Genomic DNA, 17,869 nt, shown 5'->3' with positions numbered 1-17,869 from the left:
TGATTTTTGGACAGAAGGTTTACGACATTCAGGTCTTCGTCTTCAACAGTCGGATCGGTAAACCGACGTCTGTAGGGGGGAGAAATCGTGTTCGCACAGCACCAGGTTATCCCTAATTTATTTTGTCTCAGTGATTGTGTTTGTCTCATTATTTGTATGGCTTTGAGAGAAGGTTTGGAGGTTCATTGTGTTGTTTTGAAAAATGGGTTTTGTGTTAATTTGTATGTTGGGACTTCTTTGGTTGAAATGTTTGTGAGAAGTTTGGTTTCTTGGACTGCTGTTATTGTTGGGTTTGCTAGGTGTGGGGATATGAGTGAGGCCAGGAAGCTTTTTGATGTTATGCCTGATAGAGATATTGTTGCTTCTAATGTTATGATTGATGGGTATGTGAAAATGGGGTGTATGGATTTGGCGAGGGATTTGTTTGATAAGATGAAGGATAAGAATGTTATTTCTTGGACTAGTATGGTTCATGGTTATTGTGAGGATGATGATGTTGTGGTGGGGAGGTTTATGTTTGATTGTATGCCTGTCAAGAATGTGCTTAGTTGGAATGCTTTGATAAATGGTTATGGTGTCAATGGTTGTGCGAAGGAAGCGTTAGAAGTATTCGCAGCAATGTTACGGGAAGGATTTGAACCGAATGAGATAACAATGACTAGTGTGTTATCTGCTTACCATTGTGGTTTGGTAGAGGAAGGAAGAAGATGCTTCAAAGAAATGGAGAGATTTGGAATTGTGCCTCAGATTGAGCATTATGGTTGTATGATTGACCTTCTAGGAAGGGTTGGATACTTGGATGAGGCTGAAAATTTGATCTTCTGTGTTGTCGCTCTGTCTGTTGCTTCTTCTGTTTGATTGCTAATCTCTCTAGTGATTTGCTTTGTTGCTTCTCTCTTTGTTTAGTTTGGTTTGATATGATTTAGTTTTGTTTGGTTCTATTTGGTTTGGTTTGTTTGGATTTGGTTTCGTGGTGCTACTTCTTTGGTGGTTCCTATCTGTTGATTTTGATATGGTTGTTGCTCCTTGGTTTGTTTGGATTTTGTTTCGTGGTGCTACTTCTTTGGTTGTTCCTATCTGTTGATTTTGATATGGTTGTTGCTCCTTGGTTTGTTTGGATTTTGTTTCGTGGTGCTACTTCTTTGGTTGTTCCTATCTGTTGATTTTGATATGGTTGTTGCTCCTTGGTTTGTTTGGATTTGGTTTCGTGGTGCTACTTCTTTGGTGGTTCCTATCTGTTGATTTTGATATGATTGTTGCTTCTTCTTTGGTGACATCCCTCTTGTCCCCCCGGCTGTCCAACTACCTCCTGCGATTGTTGATCCTCCTCGTTACCCCTCTCGTCATCATCTTCAGCATAGAATCATTACTCTACCGTTTGTCTCTTCTTCTTTACAGATTGCTGATTTGTTCACAAAGATGCATTCCATTAAACGTTTTCGTTTTTTTTAGTTGACAAACTCTCGATGCTCCATGTTAATGCATCGTGAGTTTGAGGGGAGATGTTAGATAATATTATTATATATTAGTAGTAAGGGTATTTTAGACAATTCTAGACAATTCTATTCTTTTATATATATACTCATTGTAACCCTATTAACTGTGGTTTTGGTTCATTCTATGTTATGAAACCCTAGCGTGGTTGTTTCTCTTCTTCCTCTTGCTTTCTTTTTTCTTTGTTAACAATTAGGACTATGTATGCTTTTCTCGATAAAAATAATGGAAGTTACAAAATTTTATGCGAATATTTAAAAAATTCAGTTATTTAATTGGATAAAGAATTACAAAATTGGTTAGCAAGTGCTAAATATACCTTATCCTGCTCTAGTTTCTTGAGAATGTTTTCCCTAGCTCTTTGTTCTTCTTCTTTTTCTGCTTTTCTCAAGGATAAATTCCTGATTAATTGAATATAAGTGAGTTTGAGTAACTAATTTCATTACAAAAACAGAAAATAAGCAACTAGTAAATATTAGATATACCGTTTTCTTTCATTTTCTTCTGCGATTCGCTTCGCCTCAAGGAGTTTTTTACCTTCTTGAATCCTCTCCTTAAAATCATAGCAATAAAAAGAAATGAAAGTCTATGCTGACATGTTTTATGAATAATTAACCGCTAGAAATGACCAATTTACGACTGTCCTCGAGAAGATTTGAACTATATCTTTTGAGATACACAATCAAACACTAAGTTCATGTGTGTATGAAGAAGTTAATAATTTAAGTTACCTTTTCCCTTTCCCTTTCCATCATTTTGTCTTCATTCCTTTTCCTCTTGCCTTCTTGTTCCCTACAATAGTGAAATATTCATTTTCTATAGTTGTCTATAATCAATAGTTAGACTATTTTAACATGTCTAAAAAAAAGAATTGCTATAGTACATAAAAAATGAATCATAACAATTGCTATTATAGAAGAGAGAAGGTACACAAAACCTTAAATTATGTGCTTTCATTCTCATTTCTTTTGTGATGGTGAATGATTGAGAGCTATCATCAATAATATCAATGTCTACATCTACCTGTTAAAATGGTAACAATTAAAATTAATTTAAATCAAAATTTTAAATTATAGTGATAATTGTTCTTGTGTTCCAATGTGACCGCAATATTGTAGTTGCAATACAACTGCATAAGCCTCTTAAATCACTAAATTGAGGTTACAATTGTAATTGCGAATCGAAATTCAAAATCATGATGTACCTCTTTAACCTTTGAAGGAATCAATTTGTAATTTGAAAAATTAAATAACAAATACACACTATAGAAACTATAAAAATAAGAAGGAAAAAAAGGGTGTGAAATTACCAATGGAATCTCATCAATATCAGTGTCATTCTCATGATCAATCATCCAAGTTATAGCTTCCTCTAAGCTGGTATTGCCTAGTACAGCAAAATATTTATGTGTTTAAGCACAAAAAGCACAATTCTAAGGTATGTAATGAAGAAACAAATTGTTAATAGAAGCTTCAAATAATGTGTCATCTTTAATCAAAGCATTAGTGCTTGCTTAGTTAGAAAAGCAAACCTAATACATTGTTACAATGAGTATTAGGTAGATAAACTTCAAGTCTCATTTTCAAACATTTTCCTAAATAATGATTTAAAAAGGTAGAGTTTAAAATTATATCATCAAATGACAAAAATTTAAATATTCTCGAGAACGATTGTAAAATGATTATTAATTAGTATCACTTTAATTAAAAATAATTTTTCCTCTCTCTAGTTAAAAAAAATTGATTACCAAGGTGTATTTAAGATAATTCAACTAAAGAAACTTAACATTTCATTTTAATTTCGTGTCTATGAATCATAATTCATGTAATGAATCAACTAACCAGAATAATACAATGCTCTTGTTGCCCTTGCATGTGGAAATCCCATTATTTCAAGGTCTTCAAGTAACTTTACATTCACTTTTGGAACAGCCATTTGTACAAAAATAAAATGATAGACTGCAAAAAATACATAACACAGATCATATGACACCAAAATATCTAATAGTCAGATATTAAATATTGTTTCTTATACACTTGTATAGAACGTCTAACACTAGCATATATTAGTAATGTCTACGTATAACAATTTCAGTGTCATGTCTAATGTCGATGTTTATATCTGTGTTACCTCACAAATTACATAACACCGAAATTATTAGTATGACATGTTATACATAAAAAGTGTGTCAAATGAATAAGACACAACAATGTCTAAAACAAAAATGATAGATGAAGGGTTCAAAAACATGAAGTGAAAAAAAGGGTGTAGCATATAAGTTTCACAATATAATACCTTTTACAAATTACAAGTGATAGAAAAAGTAAAAGGTAGCTAAGGAAGCTATGATATGTTGATGTTGGGTACAAATGTGTTTACAACTCTTCTAGTGACTTAATTGAAGGAAAACCATGTATGCAAGAAACTAGAAGATTGAAATGCTATGAAACTTGGAAGATGATTATTGTAATGTGTCTAGAGAATTTGAGAAAACATAGAAACAAATTCAGGGTTTTTCATACTTCTCATTTTATTTGTTTCTTTTGCTTACAACATTCTGATTCTGATTCTGATTATTTTCCTTTTGGTTTGCTTGATTGCTAAGAAAAGAACTTCATGCCATGCATTTTTATTGAGCACCACTTTCTCAAGGTATAACTTATAATATAATTTTCTAGTAGTTTGAGCATCACACTATATGTAAGTACTAAGTAGCTTCAATCAAAGCAATTAAGCATTTGTTTGGTTCTGCCGTGGCTTTTATGGAATCGCACAGGATTTTTACGTTTGGATAGAAGCTTAGTTTTATAGCTTCAACATTTTCACTTTAAACTTGCCTTAAGACGCGTATTTGATGATCAAATATAGAATTGATTAGTTAGTTACATTAATTAATTATTTTATATTATTAATTTGTTGTTTATTTAATTAATTATATAAATCTATATGTAATCTTTTTTGTATTTAACTATCTCAATTATCAATATCAGTTACTTTTTTCTATTTATTTTTTATTAATTGTTTAAATAAAAAATTGTAATAGTTATAATAAATTATATCTATTTCTTTCGTGTTAGTATTCAATTATTGTGTATCAACCTTTTCATTATATAAAAAACACATAAAAAAACTTAAGAAAATAATTTATATTTTTATACTTAGATATATTTAACTAAGAAGTTTTTTTTTTTTGACGAAATGTTAATAATTAATAATTATGATAGTTTCTTTTTAAATCTGAGAACTTCTTTCTAAAACTCGTTAAGTGGTCATTAACTCATCAACAAGGGACATTAAGAAACTAAATTATCATTTTACAAATTGTAGAAACTAAATTATCACTAGTAAAAAGAACTAATTTTTTTTATATAAACAAAATTTAGGGTGAAGGGATCAAAATAACTAAATTATCTTACCTTATAATGTGCATTTTTTTTGCAAGTGTCTTACTAATTAATTAATTTATTTATTTTTGTCTTAGAAAAGATAGTAATATTGACATTTATCAATTGAACTAGGGTTTAAAGACGTTTTAGTAATTAATATTATTAATATTTTGTTGAGGGTAGTGATCAAACTGCAACCTTTTTATCATTTTCTCTTTAGTTCTCTCATCTCACACACCAAGTCAAATCTTATATCCCTGAATTTATATCAAATGGACAAGAGGTATATAAAAAATAAAAATAAAAAATTATTTAATTGAATTGTGGTTAATAATTTTAAATTAACATTTATTTTAAGAATGTTTCTTTTCTCACCTCTCAATATTCTCAAATCCATAAAAATACACGTCTATAATAAAAAATACACTTTTAAATTAATCAATTCGAACAAAATTAAAGGATTTTAAGAAGACTTAAAAATGAGAAAAATACATGTCTATAATAAAAAATACACCTTTAAATTAATCAATTCGAACAAAATTAAAGGATTTTAAGAAGACTTAAAAATGAGAAGAAGAAAAAACTTTAAAATCTAAAAAGTAAGTAGTTGAGTGCTGAGGCCCAATAAAACATGACCCGGCCCAATCACCTATTCGGATCTACTTGGTCGTGTTTTGGTAACTCGACCTACTAATTGGTTTGTAATTTTGTGTAGACACTTCGAGAAAACATTAAACACAGTGAAAATACAGAGACAACACAACACCATCACAAAAAAACTAAATACAATTCCAAATCGAAAAAAGAGAAAAACTAAGACAAAGAGATTTTTATGCTGTCATTGGTTTCTTGAAAACATGTCATTGTTAGGAAAGAGAGGCAGAGAATTAAAGCTGTTAATGTCATGCCCTTCACTCTCAAATTCAAAAATAATTCAATTTATTACTTATGATGATAAAAAAATCGACCTTGGTTCCATAGCTAGAAATTTTGGGTTAGACCCATCAACGTTGAGGTTGAATGGTTACTTTATAAGTAGAGGGGTTGACCTAATTTCTTCCTCTGTTACTTGGAACTCTCTTCTCTCTTTCTTCTCTTCTAAAGGTTTGTCTACTGGAAAAGATTACCATGATGCTCTTCTTGTCACTGCCAAAGTTGGGAACAAGCGTATGTTTGTTAACTCTTCTTTCTTATTGTTTTGTTGGTTTTACTTTTTCTTTAAAATTTTGTGGCAATTGGTGGATATAGTTACTCATTGAAACATCCCTATATGTGTTGTTTTTAATAATTTTATGAACTAAACTGACTAAAGAAGAGCACATTTTAGACCAAACTCACTAAGAAAAGAAAAAGGGTATCTTTTGTAATTTTAATACATTCGATTATTGTTATAACTACATTTGACACATCTAAAGATTATGAGTGTTTAATCTTGAAACAATTGAAGGTATAATTTTGATTAGTTAAGTGAATGGCTATAATTTACCAGAAACCTAGATTCTAAGATGACATTAGAAACTATCTTAGTGAATAATGGTTATAATGAGGCAAGGTAACACTCACCCATTAGCTAACTTTTGAGGTTGAGTTAGGTCAAAATTCAATTTTTATTTATTTTTTAGACAAAAAAAATGATATTTAGTTATATCAATCAATTTGGACAGCTGCATGTGCTTTTGCAGGAGGACATGAGTCACAAGATTTTCAAAATGGGATTTGCAAGGTGATAGAAAGTGAGTATGCTGGTAGCTGTAGAGGGAATGAACTTGACGATATCAACTTGTTGAAGAATAAAAAGTTGAGAGAGAGCAAATCAGGTATATTTCTTATGTTATTTGTGAAGATTGTTACAATTGGTATTTGAATTAATGTTCCCTTAAGTAAAAAAGAATTAATGTTCCAATTGGTGAGTATAACTTTTCAGTCAGTATTCAATTGGTATTTCAATTGTTTGATTTGAGTTAGGCACAATTTTTAATAAAATAATTAGTTTTGTTGATTATAATGATAATGAGTTTCATTTACTAAAATATCCTTATTAATAAATTTGATGAATTGAGATATAATAAAATAAGAGTATATCAGTAAAAAAAAAAAAGTAATTAATGTTGTATTGATATTGTAAAATGATAAATAATATAAGACAGAGAAAAATACATTTAAAATGAGTCAGGTTGAGTATAAAATGAAAATATATTTTAAATTGTTTTTAACTTATATTTTGTTTTATATTTTTCTTTTGCTTTTTTTTTTCTTTCCAAAAGGTGAGATTCTGAATGGCCTAAACTGCAAGAGAAAGCAACAATTTGAAGATGTCAACCAATTCAAGAAGTCAAAAATAAACGAAGACAAGTCAGGCATTTCACACAGCCAGTTTACATGTAGTGTCACGAGTAAGAATCTGAAGCGATTCAGAGAAGATGACACAATTGTAGCAGCTAATTACAAAAGGATTAGATAAAATCTCACTTAGGAAAAAAAAATAGAAGTATAGATTTTTTACATGTCCTTTGCACGCTCTTAAACCTTTTGTATTATGTACTATTGAAATGTCAAAGAAATCATAGATTTTGAGGTGCCTCAGGAAATTAAGTCAAAAGTTGCAATTTCTATTAATAGTAATTAAGATGTACCAAAACTTGTTTAGAACCAGTTTGTTGGTTTACACGCGTTAACTGTAATCATGTGTGATTCCGATCAATTAAAACAGGCATGAATGCAAACACATTACACAGTGGAAGTAAAGCTATATTGTACATAATTAGTTCTTGATCAGAATATAATACACAACTAACACTATCAAATTGGATGGTATCATTTTGAGTAGTATTGCCATACAACAGCTATTCCTGCAACCAATAGTACTTTAAGAATCAATATTGGATTAATGAAGGATGATGATGATTGTTGTTCTGGTTGAGTGGATTCTGATGATCGCCCCCTAAGCCTTGCAGGCAATTTATTTAGTATTCGACGAAGGAACGCAACTTTGTTTGCATCTACAAGTAGAAAAATACAAGATATCAGAAACTGAGAATGAATAAAAAGTTGTGGAAACTAAAGCTATGCAGCTTACGCCATTCACTATAAAAAATAAGAATACAAAAACAAAAGGAAGGATGCTGGGGGTGGGAGCAGAGATACATGTCGCGATCGAAGGATGCTTTAGGAACTCCGACATATTGGGATTATGTTTTTTTCCACAGTTTTATTCGAAACATAATGTATTTCTTTGTAAATTGTAACCCTAGGCATAATTCTAGTCTACTTTTAATAAGCTTCAAGCATTAAGCAGAACATATGTTTTGTCTTGTCCTAACATGTATAAAACGCTACTTATTATTATACACAATATAAATTAGTTGTGTCCCGCGATACATACAAGAGTCGAGAGAGTTACCTTTGTTTTTCAAAAGTCTTTCCTCCTCTCCAACACGTCTTCGGAGTACATTTAGCAAAGATCCAAAATACAATGCAAAAATTGTGCATGTAATTGTGATGACGTTGTAAGGCATACTGAAATCAGGAGTTGTCAAGGGTACAAGCAAAACTTCTGTATATGAAAGAACGGGTCTGTTTTCCTGCATTAATAATAATACAAACAGTTATGTATGACAGTAATCCTATATAATGGAGTTATGAGCAAAACATGATTGCAGATACAAATAATAACCTGTAATTTAGACAGCATCGGTGAGTTGCTTATAGAGTTGTTAGAAAATTGCAAACCAGCATCAAAATCAGGAAAGCTTATTATTGCTGATGGGATATCAAATCCTTGATTAGCATCTGGAGGGTATTCATCAATGTGCAAGAAACCCTACAAAGACCGGCAAAAGCATGTCAAAAACCCAACCAATATTTCATTCACCCTTCATCGATGAGTTTGTAGTGAACATATATAGCTACCATCAGCTATTATTGCCATATATGTATAAAAGAAAAATGATTATCACATTTTATGCTGCGATGACAAATACCAATATTCATGTTAAATTTGGGCTAACTGACAGGGTGTTCGGAAAGGACTTTTAATAGAAAGTGTGGTCTGAGTGGCTAGTAGCTTGAGTCTTTTAACCATATGTCCAGGGCTTGAATCCTAGTGACAGAAACAGAGTTGCATATGTTCGGGGAGAGGAGTTGCCCCATAATTAGTACTCTTCATCCTAGAGGGATTAGTCCAACAACTACTGATTAATGTGATTCTACAGTTCTGTTCCCAGATTGGAAAAAATAAACAGGTAACCCGCTCTATAAAACCGTGTTAGCACTTGGCCCTAAACAAAGTCAGTCTCACTCAAACTCACACTCAAGAGAGTGACTAGGAAAGTAAGAAGGCAAGAACCAAGTTTATAGAAAGAAACCTGTATCATGGGTGCTTTACAAAATCTCTATGTTGCTTACAAACTCTTTATCACTCAATGTCTTGGCCAATCGAGACCTCCCCCGTTTATACTAGTCCCATGGATAGTGAAGATTTAGTACCAATGTAGATCCATTCTCTAGACTCCAACAAAACATCTTACACATTTACAAATGATATTCCTAAGCAGAGTTCCCAGTTGTTCTAAGTCATTTCTGTCAAACTCAGTAGAACCTTTGGATAATTACAAATTGCTGAAATTATAGAAATAGTATTTCAGGTATAAAGATGTTACTAAAACAGACAAAGAACTGATCCTTATTTATACAAATATACTAAACTCTTAAACTTAATTAAATGAGTAGATGAATCCTGAAAAATATATTTCCTTAACAAGCCAAGTTTGGACTGAGCATATTCTTGTCTAGCTTGACTCACTTTTCCCCAACTTTGAAGAACTCAGAAGGACATATATGTATGCCAAATTGATATTTCATGATACCTCCTACTTTCCTATCATAACATTAGCAGTCTTATTTATTTAGTTCGTAATGATCTTTGAATTAAGATTTCTGCAGTTGTTTGATAACATTAACTTAAAGGAGTTTGTTAATCTAACAAAAAGTGAGGTAAATATCCAGAAGAAAAAGAAATACAAAAGAAAATAAGAATTTGAGCAAACCTTATCAAACTCTATATTTAATACAGCAGATTTAATGTCACAAGGAAGCATGAGGATCAGCTCCATCATCCCTAGTGATACTTTGTCTTCAGAAGGTGAAACACTCATTCTCTCAACAAAGTCTGTGACTACTTGAGGCTTTTCATCTACTAATAATTGTAAGGTGTGGTAATATACCTTAATATACCAAGGCACAATTTGGAGAACATTAACTTGTAACTTACACCTCTCTTCAAGATCACTGGCTGCAACGAAGCCCTTAGTCAAATCCGTAGATTTCAAGGATATTGCAATCGAACCCCTTTCATTTCCACTTCCCATTAAAAATCTACTGGCATATAAAGGTGCGTGTGAACTGGACCAAACAACTGGATGCTTCCAAGTTAGGCCTAAATCAAACTGTTCGGTGTCTTTGTACCCATTGATTGAATATTCATACAGAACTGAGTTTTTTTCCAGCTCTCTATGGACCCTGTCTGGGGTAACAGTTAAGTCAAAGCCAAGATTCCACCTCAAATCATCTGTACCTATGTCATTAGAAGCATATGCAGCAGTATTCTCCTGGAGCTCTTCAAGTTTAGTAACTAGACCCCTTTCAACTTGAAGGTAAACATTACTCGACTTGGCAAGAACACATCTTCCATTTATTTTTCGTCCAAATATTGAACTCAGAGACCAGCTTGGTTGAATCTTTGTTTCACTTGGATAGCTCATGCCAGCTCTCTGAATATTAGGCTCAAGAACAACTGTAAGCGCTTGTTCTAGAATAATTCCTGAATCCAACCCATCAGCAACAGTTCTTGATGCTGTCAAGTGCAATCGCTGTGAATGATAAAAGCTTCTGTAAATAGACGGTCTATCCATTAAGGCCGAAAGTCCAGCTTTATCTCGACAAGGAAGGAGTTTCAACCAGGGAGTTAGATTCTCTGTGCATACAGCTTCACGCGGCAGTGTGCCATATCTTAAACGACCTAAGGCTGACTGAAATGCCCATTTAGGAGCAGAATAAGAGCTAGAAGACTCTAGGAAGTTTATTGAAGCGCAGAATAGACCTGACAGAGAATGAGTTAAATTTTTCCAAGAAGCGTCAACCTGATGTTGTGGGACATCAAAGACTGCCCACAATTCAACTCCAGGAGGCTTTGCATTTTGGCTTGATATTGGATCAAATCCACCCCATCTTTCATAGTTCCATCGACCTTGAGTGAAGGATAACTCCATTGCTTTAATGTGAAATTTCTTAACCTGTCCATCCAACACTAATCCACATGTTAATTAGTATATTCAGGAAAACAATTCCGAGAAGACAGAATATAACAAAATTAACAAATTTGCTTCTACAAGTCGCAGGAACAACACAAAAACATAATATATACTAAATCATAAGCAAGCAAAATTAAAATATTAATTTATAAAACCCGGAAGGCCCGATAGCATCTGGTGCCAAGTAACGGATTTGCTCTGAACTGAAACCAACCAATTATTTTAGGGATAAACGATATTCATCTCTAAACTAAAAGTACAAATACTTAGATGGCCAATTCAGTTTACAATGATCGCCCCATGCTTTATCCAGTTACAGTTACACTTACATCTTCCATTTGTAATCATATATCTTAAAAGTAGATTGTATCAGATATGATCTAACAAGCAGACTGATGCTCAGGGAAAAGCCAAGACAACTTCACCTCAATGATGCTAGACACTCAACTCTCTTCATCAAATGGTCATTCATATATACAAGACTTACCAATTAAGGAAACATGTATTAAATACCTCAATAGGACTTAAAGCAGTGAGTAACAGAAATAACAGTCAGCAACAGTAAATGCCGGGATTAGGCAGTTGTAGATAGTTGAAATAGTTACTAGATATACAAATAGATACGGGGATCATAAGTCAATATCAGTCTAGAATTAATTGACATGTTTGGTTGTTATCGCGTTGAATTGATTTTACCTCCAAAATTGATTAGGACTTAAAAGCTAGACTTTGTAGTTTTTTACTCTAGAATTGGCATTTAGTCTTAGATTTATCCTCAACTCACTTTCACATGAATGTATCTAAACATAAGTCAGTTTCAACTAACTATAAGTCAATATCAAATTTACAGAATCAATTCATTCAAAACAATTTTTGTCAGAACAAAACACACTGTGAAAGTAAAACTTTAAAGAATCATAAGCAACATTAAGTTTAAACTACATAAATATCACAACATCTAGGAAATATTAAAACAACTTCAATCAATTGAATCCAAATTCAAGTGAGACATTCCAACAAATAACTTAAAAATCGAAAATAAATGAATAAAAGAAAATTGAAAAGTGTAAAGCGCGCACACACACCAGCTGAGAAATAGATTTAGGGAAGAGATGATGGTGACGAGCGAAGGAATCTTCAGACATAGAAGCTTCGGTTTGGAAGTGAAAATGCGCAAGCACTTTACGATCGGGTAAGGGTTTCAATAGCAACTCCTCGGAAAATTCTTCTTCTTCTTTTTCTAATATTGCCGATGATAGAATCGGAAGAAAGAGAAGAAGAGAGAGAGCGAAGGTCGCTGTTGAAGCGAGAGCCATCGTTGCTTGCGAAGTTGGGAACTCGCTATGAGTGATGTGTATACAGTACACTACAGAAGTTCCGCCATGAACGCGGTTTGCGAGCTTCAGGTTTCGGTGATGGTCCAAGAGTTTCTCTTCTTGTGGGCCAAGTTTTTTGGGCTTTATGTAAGCCCAATTAAATTTATTTAGGGAAATCTTCTCTTTCACTGTATTCTCACATGATCCAAAATTCTAAATTTGCCCCTCTTTGGATATATTAAGTGATACTGTGACACATAAATTTGATGTCATGTCATAGGAAATTTTTTGACATTAAATAGAAACATCAAAGAGACTAATGACTAATTCTTTTTCTCTATTAATTTATTCTCCAAATTCTTAAATTCCTAAATTATCAACAAAAAAAAAAAATTTATCAAATTCTTAAATTGTACCACCCAAATAACTTCTTCTCCTTAAATTTGAAATACATGAAACATTGGTCTTGAGGTTGTTGTCTAGGAGTTGAAATTAGAATTCCTCTAAATGATGTTAGTCCTCTGAAAGGTTGTGGAGAAGGTGTGGGTTCTTTGAATGGTGTTGGTCCTCTGATGGATGGTGGTCTATTTCCATGTCCATCAATGATTTCCTACAAAATTTTAAACAATTAGACAACTTACATGCTAAATTTTCTAACTCGTTAGCAAAAATCTCACTAAAATTTACTTCTCCATGATTTGAATAACTTACAAGCAAAATGTTCTCTAACTAAAACCAAATTGCCCCACAAAGTAAAACAATTATTGACATAGAGATTGGTCACAAAGTAAACTAGACATATCAGACTAGTGATTGTAAAATTAGTGTATTGATCTTGGGATTGTTGTTGCTCTTTAGTAATGATAGATTTTGATTGAGGGATCTCTGCTTGTGTTTCTATCTCTCTTTGTGGGTTTGGTATAATAGACACACTATTGTCATGTCATTCCCCACCACAATTAGAGCATGTCCACTCATTATCAGATCTCTTTAGTTTATAGCCACTGATCGAATCTTTATTCCGATCATTTCTTTTCTTTTTCTTTTTCTTTCCCATAATTTTCTTTAATGGAGGTTGTACTAAAGTAGCAATGTCAATCACAAAAAAATGGAGATTTGAATTGTGATTTCACCTTTTTAAAATTTCTTGTTAAAACATAAAGAATTTAACTCAAGATTAATGTTGGTTATGAAAATAGAAAATGGAGAACGTTTTTGGTTAGTGAAAAAAACAAAATTTAATTTATCTATTTAATTTGATAATCAAAAGACTAGAAATAAATAGAGATAAAGGAAGAGATATCACACAGAGATATATTCTGGTTCCCCCAATCCAGGTTACGTCCAGTCCTCACAACCGTGAGATTTTTTACCAAGTGTTCAACACGAAGAATGTTCTTGCTTTTTACACCACCAGTCCAGATCAACCTTGATCTGTTATAATCTTCACTTTTCAACTTAGAAATCATTTTTACAATCACCTTTCAGCCTTGAAAGGATTTTTACAAACACACTCAATCTAACATAAAAGATAGACTTGAGTTACAAATGATGTGTATGATAAAAATGTTTGGGATCTTGAAATTTCTCAATACTTGTTTGAGAGAAATGAAAGATAAACTCAGTAAATAATGACCCAAAGATATAGTGAAGAAAGTTGGAGTTTGCTTGAAGAGTTTTTTTTTTTACTTGTTACTTGAACAAGTATTGGTAGATTTGTAAATTGAACTCTTGCCTTCATCTTCCAATTGATCTTCAATTTATAGATGTTAAAAGGCTTTGAATATATATTTTAAAATGAAAAATATGTTTATCTCTTGTCCGGAACGTTCTTGACAAAAGAGAGAACATTTTTGCTATTGGGTCTCTTGGAAAACGTGAATGAGTGACTGAATGAGTTGTCACGTGTCAGTTGACACTGTTTTGAGTCAGATTTGTGCATAGCTTTCTGCAGAATATTGTAAGTACAATGTACTTGCGTCTTTGCTCAACACTCATCAATTTAGAGATCAATCTTGAGATTGTTTTTTTACCTTTGGGCATTGATCTCGAGTTCTTGGCTTCACCAATGATTTGAGAAGTCGTGATACTCTTTAATATGTGGTTTAGACTGTGGAAAATTATTTTTTTCAATTTTATCTTTTAAAGGAGATTAACTAGAATGTTCTTTTGTAAAACAAGAACATTCTTCGTTTTCTATTTTGTGTGAGTGCTGAATTTTGACAGCTGTTGTGTGTCATTCCTTTGTCTCATAAAAACATGATGTGCTTTATGCAAAAAGGTGCAGCAGCAGTGCCCTTGTTGTCATGGTTGTCTTTACTCATAGTTCATCAATTTGGAGATTGATCTTGATGTTTTGTTTTGCTTATGTTGATCCTCTTTGATCGAATCTATCTAAAAAAATCTTGTGTAGATTATTAAATTACTCTGTAATGAATATTGATGTTTTGTAGTATAGATAGATGTACTTTTGTTTCCCAAATCGAATTTAAACTACAACATATTTTGCTCTTTGTAAACCAGAACGTTCTTGGATTAAAATTGTAAAAACAAATAACGTTCTTCGTTTCTGTTTTGAGTGATTGCTGGATTTTGACAATTCTAACAGTTGTTGTGTGTCAAGTTTTTCTGTTTTGTACGCGTGTCAGTGATGCAGTGACTTTATAATTTATGTCCAGTTTGTAATTGCTTACTTTTTAGCCATCAATTTTAGGGATTAGTCTTATTTTTTATTCTTGATGCATTGCTTTCTTTTTTTGTTGATCTTATGAAAATAATATGTCCAAAATGATCTTGAGTATACAATTATGTTCCTTCGTAATGAATACTAGTGATTTGCAATGTAGATTGATGTATTTTTGTAGCCTAAATCAATCTTGATTTAAAGAAGACTTTGTTCTTTGTAAACTAGAATGTTCTTGGATTAAAGTTATCAAAACCAGAACATTCTTCGTTTTTCAAAATGTTATCAAGAATGATCTTTGTTTTTCAAAATGTTGTCAAGAATGTTCTTCGTTTTTTCTATTCAATAACCAGAACATTATTCGTTTCTCATATTTGATATTTCTTCTTTCAAATGATCTTGCTTCCGATTTATAACATAATATGATCACTGATTGTTGTATGAATGTATTTGATCACCTTCTTCATGAAGATGTAATAATCATTCTCTTGAATGATTGATATATGATACGTTCTTTTTGAGATTATTTCATTATTGATTGGGTACTTATGCACTTTGATGAAGTGAATTAAAACTCAAGTGCAATCATTAGTATACCACCATTCATAAAACTTAATCATTTATTTCATAAGGTTGTTGTCATTAAAACATACATCAAAAAGGTTTTTGCCTTAACAGGTACAAGTTTGGGTAATCAATTATCCTCTCAATATTGTTGAGAAGTTGAAGGGTTTATGAAGTAATTGTAGTTTGTATTGCAAGAGGTAATTGTAAGTCATCCATTAAAACTTTGGAGTAGAAGGAGAATAAGTGATTTAAGTAGTGTAGTTTAGGGATTTAAGAATTTGGAGAAAAATAAATAGAGAAGAAAAACTAGTTGTTAGCCTCTTTAATGTGCTTATTTATTGTCAAAATACTCACTATGATGTGTCATCCACACTTATGTGTCACGGTGTTACTTAACGTGAAACATGAGCTCCTCTAATAGAGCTCATTGATGGAAAGAACATTTTGCTCGATGTTAAACAAAATGAGAGTATTTTTTGCATAGTGTAAATTTCAGTGAGCATTTTGATTGACAGTTATAATTTGAGGAGACAAATTGGAGGTTTAGACCACTTAAAAGTCCTAAACTCTCAAAAAAATTCTCAAATATTTGATTTTCTATCAAAACATCATATTTAGTTGGTTCAATAGTCTTAATCAAAATGTAAGTGTTGTTTTTCCCCTTATTTTAGTTTTTCCTTTCGTGTTTTTCTTCTTCTAATCTACCATATCTAGATTGACCAATCCACGTACGCTATGTTTCTGATTTTTTTGTTTTGTTTCATAGTTTAGTTTAGGGTATTATTAGTTTTAATTATTTTCGTTTTTCATTTGTTTGTTTAATTGAGATATGCTCCAAATTTCCCGTATTAGACATGGTGGAATTTCAACTCATGCCTCTAGTTACAGATAACATTAGGAGAAACAAATTTATGGGCGGGATTAAAGTTCACATACAAAAAGTTAAAAAAAATAAATAAATAAATACCACCACCACATATTTTATCATTTTCTGGAGTTGGAATCTTTTCACGAATACGCGGCAGTTTAAATAGAAATTTTTTCCCAATATATCCTTTTTTTTTATACTAAAGTACCCTACTCCCAGTTTTATATATCAGATTGTCCTACTTTTTGGACCTAATAGGAAGTCGCTGGCCCACGGTGCAATCTCCCACTAGGGTTGAATTTTTTTTTTGTCGTTTTAAGTATTATTATATGAATTAAATATATTAATTAATAATTAAATTAATAAATAATAATACATTAATAAATAACAATAATTATTATTATTATTATTATTATTATTATTATATTGTTATTATTATTATGATTAAAAATGATTATAATTAAAAATTAGGGCAATTTATGATTAATCAATTTGCTAAAATTAATTTGATACTTACCAAATTTGCTACTTATCAAATTGGATTAATCAATTTGATATCAAATTTTTGCGATTAATCAATTTTTTACCAAATTGTACAATTGATTATTTTTTTCATTTAACGGTAAAATTAATTATTAATCATAAAATGCTAAAATTAATTTTCTCATTAAATATGATTCGGTAAATTGATTAATTTTCTCATTAACTTACAAATTAATTTAATATCAAAAAAATTGATTTGTGTGATTGGTAAATTGAATATGCATTAGCTTGTTTGTCTTGTCACATTTATTCAGCCCATTAATTTTTGATATATATATTTTGTCACATTACCAATCACACGAATAATTTTTTTTGATATATTGAGATAAAATCATGTAATATATTGTATAATAATGTATTGTTAACTTATCTTAAAAGATAAAATTAAATTAAATATATTCATCTTCCAAATGTATTTTAAAAATATCTATATATAAAATGATTAGATTAAGTTCTTTTATTACTTTTTCCAATCACACAAATCAATTTTTTTGATATTAAATTAATTTGTAAATTAATGAGAAAATTAATCAATTTATCAAATCATATTTAATGAGAAAATTAATTTTACCAATTTGTGATATATCGTTAATTTAACGATTAAATAAGAAAATTAATGAAAAAAATTAATCAATTGTACAATTTGGTAACAAAATGATTATTCGCAAATTGTCCAATTTGGTAAGTATCAAATTAATTTTAGC

The 17,869-nt window shown here is 31.2% G+C and overlaps 3 protein-coding genes across 6 annotated transcripts in view; 1 reads left to right on the top strand and 2 right to left on the bottom strand.

Moving 5' to 3' along the window:
* The window catches only part of LOC101497469 (uncharacterized), a 6,510-nt gene extending 2,509 nt beyond the window's left edge, over positions 1 to 4,001 (bottom strand). Inside the window, exons 1-7 of one of the 2 annotated variants that reach the window (XM_073363434.1) lie at positions 3,790 to 4,001; positions 3,336 to 3,452; positions 2,804 to 2,880; positions 2,432 to 2,517; positions 2,226 to 2,286; positions 1,980 to 2,047; positions 1,814 to 1,895 (exon numbers count right to left, since the gene is read on the bottom strand). In XM_073363434.1, the coding sequence (XP_073219535.1) occupies positions 1,814 to 1,895; positions 1,980 to 2,047; positions 2,226 to 2,286; positions 2,432 to 2,517; positions 2,804 to 2,880; positions 3,336 to 3,429 (468 nt within the window). In that variant the 5' untranslated portion in view covers positions 3,430 to 3,452; positions 3,790 to 4,001. The remainder of the gene's footprint in view (positions 1 to 1,813; positions 1,896 to 1,979; positions 2,048 to 2,225; positions 2,287 to 2,431; positions 2,518 to 2,803; positions 2,881 to 3,335; positions 3,453 to 3,789) is intronic. The other variant, XM_004510209.4, reaches the window with a different exon arrangement.
* Positions 4,002 to 5,596: 1,595 nt separating this feature from the next.
* On the top strand, positions 5,597 to 7,468 carry LOC101497805 (uncharacterized). Of its 2 annotated transcripts, none has more exons than XM_004510210.4 (3): positions 5,597 to 6,047; positions 6,545 to 6,697; positions 7,145 to 7,468. In XM_004510210.4, exons 1-3 carry the CDS (start codon positions 5,738 to 5,740, stop codon positions 7,339 to 7,341), a joined length of 660 nt encoding a protein of 219 aa, XP_004510267.1. In that variant the 5' UTR covers positions 5,597 to 5,737; the 3' UTR covers positions 7,342 to 7,468. The 2 variants fall into 2 exon arrangements, with proteins under 2 accessions (XP_004510267.1, XP_004510268.1); XM_004510211.4 differs by having other exon boundaries at positions 5,598 to 6,047; positions 6,563 to 6,697.
* Positions 7,469 to 7,607: 139 nt separating this feature from the next.
* Positions 7,608 to 12,639, bottom strand: LOC101498331 (uncharacterized). 2 transcript variants are annotated; one of them, XM_004510212.4, is made up of 5 exons: positions 12,274 to 12,639; positions 9,926 to 11,170; positions 8,554 to 8,700; positions 8,281 to 8,461; positions 7,608 to 7,879 (listed from the first exon to the last, which is right to left on the bottom strand). In XM_004510212.4, exons 1-5 carry the CDS (start codon positions 12,502 to 12,504, stop codon positions 7,695 to 7,697), a joined length of 1,989 nt encoding a protein of 662 aa, XP_004510269.1. In that variant the 5' UTR covers positions 12,505 to 12,639; the 3' UTR covers positions 7,608 to 7,694. The 2 variants fall into 2 exon arrangements, with proteins under 2 accessions (XP_004510269.1, XP_027192394.1); XM_027336593.2 differs by having other exon boundaries at positions 9,926 to 11,184; positions 12,274 to 12,415.
* Between the last annotated feature and the right edge of the window lie 5,230 nt (positions 12,640 to 17,869).

Source organism: Cicer arietinum, chromosome 7 (genome assembly GCF_000331145.2).
Source record: "Cicer arietinum cultivar CDC Frontier isolate Library 1 chromosome 7, Cicar.CDCFrontier_v2.0, whole genome shotgun sequence".
NCBI classification, from domain to species: domain Eukaryota; kingdom Viridiplantae; phylum Streptophyta; class Magnoliopsida; order Fabales; family Fabaceae; genus Cicer; species Cicer arietinum.
The sequence above is the reverse complement of the archived record's forward strand: the minus strand, read 5'-3'. Positions and strand labels throughout refer to the sequence as shown.

Excerpts from the sequence above, each read along its gene's own strand:
- LOC101497805 (XM_004510210.4), top strand. The coding sequence starts at position 5,738 with ATGTCATTGTTAGGAAAGAGAGGCAGAGAATTAAAGCTGTTAATGTCA. Across the intron at positions 6,048-6,544 it reads TGCCAAAGTTGGGAACAAGC|CTGCATGTGCTTTTGCAGGA; the intron begins GTATGTTTGTTA and ends CAATTTGGACAG. Across the intron at positions 6,698-7,144 it reads GTTGAGAGAGAGCAAATCAG|GTGAGATTCTGAATGGCCTA; the intron begins GTATATTTCTTA and ends TCTTTCCAAAAG.
- LOC101498331 (XM_004510212.4), bottom strand. The coding sequence starts at position 12,504 with ATGGCTCTCGCTTCAACAGCGACCTTCGCTCTCTCTCTTCTTCTCTTT. Across the intron at positions 11,171-12,273 it reads CTAAATCTATTTCTCAGCTG|GTTAAGAAATTTCACATTAA; the intron begins GTGTGTGTGCGC and ends TTGGATGGACAG. Across the intron at positions 8,462-8,553 it reads CGATGCTGTCTAAATTACAG|GAAAACAGACCCGTTCTTTC; the intron begins GTTATTATTTGT and ends TTATTAATGCAG.